At 36.7% G+C, this 7,838-nt stretch overlaps 2 protein-coding genes across 2 annotated transcripts in view; one reads left to right on the top strand and one right to left on the bottom strand.

The window, feature by feature from the left end:
• Positions 1 to 7,838, bottom strand: part of LOC129730427 (uncharacterized) — a 291,440-nt gene continuing 283,602 nt past the window's right edge. Inside the window, exons 2-3 of the mRNA XM_055689750.1 lie at positions 902 to 992; positions 1 to 727 (exon numbers count right to left, since the gene is read on the bottom strand). Of these exons, the coding sequence (XP_055545725.1) occupies positions 140 to 718 (579 nt within the window). The 5' untranslated portion in view covers positions 719 to 727; positions 902 to 992 and the 3' untranslated portion in view covers positions 1 to 139. The remainder of the gene's footprint in view (positions 728 to 901; positions 993 to 7,838) is intronic.
• The window catches only part of LOC129730414 (histone-lysine N-methyltransferase trithorax), a 96,086-nt gene continuing 94,230 nt past the window's right edge, over positions 5,983 to 7,838 (top strand). Inside the window, exon 1 of the mRNA XM_055689730.1 lies at positions 5,983 to 6,642. Coding sequence (XP_055545705.1) covers positions 6,331 to 6,642 — 312 coding nt within the window. The 5' untranslated portion in view covers positions 5,983 to 6,330. The remainder of the gene's footprint in view (positions 6,643 to 7,838) is intronic.

The raw sequence follows: 7,838 nt of genomic DNA, 5'->3' as shown, positions 1-7,838 counted from the left end.
TGCGAATAAGAGGAAATTTATTCATTAGGCAAAATTTTTCATTTGCCTCTACCCAGATTTTTAGAAATAAATAGAATTTTCAATTAAAGCGATGAAAGTATAAATACAACACAGTGTTGCACACTGATTTCTTAAAACTCTAAACATCACGGTCCTGCATCTTTCTCTCAGTTAGCCGTTCTTCGAGCGTATCCAACCGATCATTCATCGCCTTAAGTGAATCCTTGATACCGGCTTGGATTTCACTGTATCGTTGCATGGCAATCACCAAACTCTCCTCCAGCAGATCGTTAGCCTGCTTTTGTTCGGCCGTTGAAGTTGCCATATTCTTCAACTGATCGCTAACATCCGGTAGATTACGGAAATACTCAGCTCCGAGGGTCGGTTCTAAGGTTCTTATTTTCTGCAAGGTTTCAAACGTTCCGGCTAAGTCGTTCGCGATCGTATTGATGTAGATTTCCTTCGCTCGGATATCTTGCTTCTCATCCAGATAGGATGGATCCAGTAAGGCCTCCAAATCGTCCTTCCGAGTGAACATCTTTAGAATGTTATCCCGGGCGCTTCCATCTACCAGATGGCCCGTGCTAGCAGAAGGTAGAAACGAGGCTGCCGATAAAACGGCATCCGTTAAATTCTCAGCTTGACCATCGGTTGGAATCGGTCCAAGAAGCTGATTCAGGTTGTCGATACGTTTCTCAATTACGTCCAGCGATTCCATGATTTGGTTCTGGAACAAGAATAATACTAAGACATCATCACACCGAACAAGAAGTCAATTTCTTATTGGCCCTATTACAGAAGTAATGTATTTGAAATGTGTCTTATCTTTAAACAAGGAAAAGTTGCTCGGCGAAGTTTCTGTAATATGGTCTAATTGTAAGAAAAACCGTAGCACGCATACCTTTTCAGAACGATTTGACAGAACGAACGAGAAGAATTAACCTAGAACAGTTACAGAACTATCAACTTTATTTTTTAACACTGGTGACTTCAGAATCTCCTCAACCACAACCCAGTTTTGTTTACAATTTACAGTTTTGTTCGAGTTCAACATCATAAACTGCTCGAATTCGATTAGTAGCCCGATAGGGCTGATGGATATTATTTGAACAGCAAATCGAAATTAGATAAAAAATGTGCGGAAAATAAAAATGGGCTGTTTCTAATTTTCATATTTGTCCCGCTTTAAGGTAAATAATCCAGGGGTGGCATTGCGCAGCTCGATTGGAACGATTTTCGCTATTTTCGAGTAGGTACTGCCAGTTATGCTTTAAGCTTAAAATGAGCTGTCATTGTCATTTGTCCTGCGGCTCATCTAACCCGCAAAGTCGAAAAAATACGAAAAATAAAACATAACGCCCCCCAGCGATCATTTAGTTTTGTTCGAGTTGCTCGAAACGAAACGCGCAATGTCACCCCAGCTTGTAACCTCGGTTTGTACCTGTTTTTCACTTCAACCGTGAAGTGATGAACTTAACAACACGAATGTATGCAAATATTTACGGACGATTTCTTAAAGATAGTTTTTGATGCTCAACGTATATTTTGAGAAAAACGTTGGATCAACTAATTTATAATACTTTTAAAATATTTTATTTTACCAGTCATATGCCAGGGCTGCTGAATATCACTTCGTTGCATTCGTATTCATTCATTATTACCGAAGCACAACAACACGTGGCAACAGTGTATTCACTCAGCAATGGAAACAACGCCTATAGTGAACTGAACTGTTATGAGTGGCTTGTGGGCGATGAATAGTTATTAAAACGTAAACGATTACCTTCGTGTTTGATTCGTATTGGCTACGATTTACTCAAGTCATCCGAAGCGATATTGAGCGATCGGATGGGAATACATCGTTTCAGAAGCCTTTGTGACTCAGATCAATGCCGATGAATATTCACCGTGAATGGTATTACCAATCGCAATGATGCTTCGGGGCGAATCCAAACGAAAAATGAAAATTGCCGAGGAAGAAGCTTATACTGCCGTGGGCTAGGATTTTGACGTAAGCGCTAAAAGCACAAAATCGCTACAGATCTAAATCGTTTGCAAATTAACAGAAGCGCTTTATTACGCAAACTGATCTGATAGAATCTGAGTAAATATGATGAAATTCATACCCCATTGCTTTAACACGTTTATTTATGTAATCGCATTGAGTTTTAATGCCAACGTCACTTCTCTTGCAAAACAGCAAAACCATTTCAAAGTTTTGCACTAAAAGTGACGTTGGTACGCCTTAATAGTCTAGTTTGCCATGCTCTGGTCGGTAGTCAGCAGCAAGGATATAAATAAAATTATGCACTCCACAAGCATGATACACTATCGTATTCGTACCTCAACGTCACTTCTATGTAAAGTGGCGCTAACGTCATTTCTTATTTTTGATATTTCTCAGTTATTTATATAAATTTTTGGAAACGGCAACAAGCATCTTGAAGGTGATTTTCTATATTATAGTAATATGTAAAAAAATGAAATTTGAAAATTTGGCGCTTACGTAAAAATGCAAGCCCACGGCATATATAAATAAATATAAATATATATAAATAAATATATATATATATATATATATATATATATATATATATATATATATATATATATATATATATATATATATATATATATATATATATATATATATATATATATATATATATATATAAATATATATATTTATATATATATATGTTCACGGCCTTAGTCATTTGCTTTGATCCGTAGCTTATCTAGTTGGCTCTTGTTAGGCCAGGACGCGGAAACAGTTTCCAAGAAGATACAGGTAGAGGGTATCAAATTGTTCCGTTTAAATAAATAGAAAAGATTTTTACTTTTGAGAAAGGGTTTCTTCTTTTGATTTTTTTTTGAGATGTTTTCTAGCGACACAAAGAAACAATCATTTGTATTTATTTAAACGTAACTTAAGAGTTAAGAAAAAAATATCGACAAAAGAAACATACAAAATGGTGAACATATTCACAAATTCGTAATCATGCAATTCATAATCATTGTGAAAATCTGTCTGTCTACTATGCTGTTGCTACTATGTAGCAATAGAAGTATTGAACGTTGAAATATTTTTTTCTCAACTGTTGTAAAATTAATTGTCTTCCCGGTCAGAAGAGCACAACTAAAACATTACAAAATTCTATCAACGTGAGATACAAATAACATATTTTGATACAATTTTGTATTTTTCCATATAATTTTGATTACAAAATTGAATTTGAATATATATAATAACAAAACGTGTAATGAAGTAGTTCTGAAACAAGTCTAACTAACTTTTCGTTTTCATCAAAACCTGTTGTTTCTAACAATGTTTGTTATTATATTGTATTATATACTATCTTATTTTGTTAGAAAGCTAATATGTTAGTAACAAATTTTAATATGTGTTTGATACTAGTAGAATCATTTCTGTTATAATTTCTGTTATTGTAACACCTAACGGGACCAAATTGAAAACACAGCCTGGAAGGTTTTTCCCGTAACAAACTAACAACTTCTGTTACATTTTTGTTTTTTCTTTCTGATCGGGTTTGCAACAAATGTAAATTTGTATAAATAACTTAAGTAATTTTTCTTTACACTAAAGTCGCTTTTTACGCGAGGGATACTTGTCGCGTAAAAAAAAACCGCGTAAATTCCGGAATTCGCGTAAAAAACCCGCGTTAAAAAACGCCTATGAAGCAACCTTAGCTGATTTATGCACGCCAATCCAGCACACAAGATTGTTAAAATATGCCATTTTGCGTTTTTCTTAATCAACATTTATTTTCCTATGCCCAAACCTATCTTTAAGCGTATGCAAAAGATTATTTCGCTGTATCGCATTTTTCAGCCCGAAAACAAAACTAAGAAAAACCACCTCCGAGCAATGAGAACACTTTGAAGAGAGCGCTATACCTTTTAAATAAAATCTGTTGGTTGCAAATTCGTTTCTTCATCTCCAAGATAAATAAATTAACCCTCTAGTACCCAGTGCTGCCTTAAGGCGGTCTTCAATTGAACCTCTAAAAAGCTTCAATCAATACTTAAAAAATGTTTATAAAGTTTCAAAGTGATTTTTTCGAAGTCCGTCTGAAAATTAATTTGGGCACTAGAGGGTTAAAGCTACAATTTAATTATCTACCGTATATTGCAAACATCGATTAAAAAATAATTTTTAAATATTTATGTAACCATATTTACCGAGTACCAGAATTATTAGTAAGCACACTAACTGTTCGGTTATTTAAAAAATTTGGATATTCGGATTGGAATATTTTTAAAAATTCTAGATAAATGAGACAGACCTCGCAAATGAGGCAAATGATTAGTTGTATTAATTTACAACACAACTAACACGGCGCTACCATGCATCTTCAAAAACCGAGAAAAATATGAACAATATATTCCCCGTCGTCAATCATAATAAATTCAACTAAATTTTGTATGATTTCCAACATTAATTGTTTTCTTAAGAAACTATGCTCGCTGTTTTATTGAATCTTCACGACATAGATACAAAAATAAAAGCTTTTTTGATCCCGGCCGTATGAACAAAAAAGTTTGTCCTGCTTGTCTCGTAGTATTTGCAGCGGCGAATAAAGCCAACGCTTTAAGGCCGTGAACATACTAGCGCCGTAGGCTTATGTACAGCCCTAAGTAAAGCCCTGCCGCAGGTTAATGTACAGCTAACCCACGGCAAGGCGAACCGTCTCCGCAGTGCAAGACGCGCCAGTATATTTTCGGCCTAACTCATACGGCCTATTGTCTCATAGCACCAGCGAATGTACGAACAAGCTCAGAAATTCTGGTAAGCTTCAGTGAACGATTCGATGCGAATGCTATTTTGTCTTCGTCCCGATTTTATTTGCCATGATGAATCTATCAATGCCACGGTGAACCGATACAAATATTTACTGAGTTTCATCGATGTGATTTTGAACCGTATCCAATCGGCAAATAATGAGAAACAGCAGGAAAAGGGAATAACACGAATCGATCGTTTCAGTTCATCCGAACACATGTACGCGCCCGATGAAGTATGCGTTCGTGTTACATTGACATTAGTCCACAGCGAACGGTTCACGAAGCGAATGAAGATTCAATGCAGGAATCAGGAGCCCTTCATATCTAGCACATCAACCATATAGAAGCATCTGTAACAGTAAGTAATTTATAATTTTGAACTAGTTGAAGTATTTTTTCGTCTATGTCAATATGTAATTAGTGAACAGACCAAGCTGCTAATCTTGATCGAGGTTTATGTGAAAGTTCCTTTGAAATAGTTAGAATAAATCGTGGTTACTAGATTTTTTTTAGATCCGGAATCTTAAGAAAATATAATTGAAAATGCTTCTAAATCAATGTTTCACAATTTTAGATAATTTCCGTTATGAAAACTCCTAACATTCTATTCAGATGGCACCCTTCTTACAAAACACTACACACTTAATTTATCTCGGCAAACTTCCCAACAGCTGATCGAGCTCGGCAAAGTTTTTAACAAAAGTCAGCAATATATTTCGACGAACATTCAGCAAATATATGGATCTACCGTAAACCAGCATGTTTTGATATTTTGTTTGCCGAAGTTTTTGAAAATTCTGCCGAAAACTTTCGCTGAATTTATCAGCTGCTGAGTTCTCAGCAATAAAATCTAAGTGTGTAAATTACCTTCATCTGTTTGTTTACATAATGAAACCTCTTTTAATGCATAATATAGGAATTGCATTATCAAGCACAGTAAAGTGTTTTGTGTTCCATTCATCTGTTAAAACAATGATTCAAACAATAATAACGTTTTTCAAATAGTAAATAATTAAATCATTAGGATACCTCGGTGATCCTACTTTGAACACAAAAAGCATTCGAGCAGCTTCTGACAACAGCTAAAAAGGGCTGCCCGGTATTTATGTTTCCGATACACATCAACCATATTTCTTTATGTTCGGATGTCAACCGTTCGCTCAGTTCGTGAAGTGCTCTCGTACGGTTCGGTAGTGTTTTGAAAGTGCTTGTCGCGTGTGATATGAACCACATTCTGGTCCTTTGCATGTATAGTGCATCCCCCTACCACCCAACCGATCATCACTTACTGTGAAAGTGTACGTGTTTGTGTCATTCAAGATCCTAGAAATTTAAATGTAAAGCAGTGGTGTGAGCGAGAGGATAGATCGCTGAAAAAGGCGAGGATACGCAGTGCGAAAGGTAAAGGAGCGCGCCCGAAAAAAGGGAAAAGTTGAAAAGTGCTGCAGAAAAACGTATCGTAAGGAGAACAAGAGCTGAAAAGCAAGTAATGTGTAAGAATTTGCTGCCCGTCCGTTTTCCACGATGGGAAAGTCAAAGTTTCCCGGTAAACCGTCGCGTTTAGTGAACAAAAAGCGGGTTTCTGTCCTGTCCAGTGCTGGGTTGAATACCCTTGCCAGCAGTGGCAGTAGCGATGAGGATAACAACCAGAACCAGCAGCAGGAAAATTCGACGACGACGACGGAAAAGTTAAACCAACAGTCACTACTACAGACGCAACAGCAGCAGCAACGCCAGCAGCAGCAGCAACAACAACACAAGCAGCCGTCACCGAAGGTATCAACGTTATTAGACAATGAAGAAATTGATCAAGATGGCGATGATGATGTTAGTAAGGTAAGTTGCTCGATACAGCCTATTAAAAACCACAACCAAAATAATAGGTAATGGCGCGACCGTAGACTTGAACTGAGTTGTTTCGATGGCCAAACAACAGCATAAAATTATTGTATTTTCCTATCGGGCAATACTTATTGGTCAGTCAGCGTCCCGGTTTGACCGTTGCAGAAAAATTGGCCCAGAAAATTATGTGGGATTTTTTTCGCAACCAGTACTCTTCAGGTCATGCAAGCAAAGCGAAGAAGAGCGAAAAGAACCACCGAGAAATTTTTGACGTGTGCCGGTGTGCGAGAAACATTCGAACGATTCGAAGGCTACTGTCATACTGAGGCGTCAAATGAAGCGAAGCGTTGAGCGTTTGAGATGCGGAATAAACAGAAGCGTTGGGTGAAGCTTCCTATGACATACTGGAGCGAGCGTCGCAAATGCGTTGTGTTGTCATATTCCTAGATTCCAGTAGCGGTTTTGTTTGAAGGAAATATGAATTCGTCCAATGAAGATTTTTTTGCTTCTTCAAGCACGGAAAATTACGTTTTAGTAAACATAGAGATTTTTTCATGAAATAAAAAAAAAATATAAGAAATTATTCTGAATTTTAAACCCGTTGACCCCGAGCAACGTTCAACTAGTTTATAATATCTGTTAGGATTTCAATAACCCATGTGAGCACAGCTAGTTACTCAGCGGCTTGCATTTTCGCGACCAAAGAAGTTCAGCATGCTAAATTTCTGGCCATTCGAATCAAAACTCAACAATATCAATCAATAATATCAGTGCTATTTTCCCGACGACCTGAAATTTTTTTCCGATAGTATTTTCTATCCTACTTTTTTTCTTTTTTAAGATTTAAGACCAAAATAAAGCAAATATTAAGTACCTGGCGATATCAAGTTTAGTCTGAACATGGATTTACTGCACAACCCTCTTCTAAACATTTTAACATTTTCTAAACGAAAATGTATTTTATTTGCTTTTTTAAATTACCAAACCAAAACAAAGCAAATATAAAGCACCTGGCGATAAAAGATTTAGTCTGAATATGGTATTACCGCGTACATATACGCGCGTCAAAACACTACTCGTTCTGTTTCGCCGCCTCTATCGACGCGTCTTTGCCGCTCCAGTATGACCGGTTTAAGCGTTTCATATAGACGTTCGAAGAAGTAGCTCGGACGTTTCTGCGACGCTTCTTG

The sequence above is a fragment of the Wyeomyia smithii genome, chromosome 3 (assembly GCF_029784165.1).
Source record: "Wyeomyia smithii strain HCP4-BCI-WySm-NY-G18 chromosome 3, ASM2978416v1, whole genome shotgun sequence".
NCBI lineage: Eukaryota > Metazoa > Arthropoda > Insecta > Diptera > Culicidae > Wyeomyia > Wyeomyia smithii.
The sequence above is the reverse complement of the archived record's forward strand: the minus strand, read 5'-3'. Positions and strand labels throughout refer to the sequence as shown.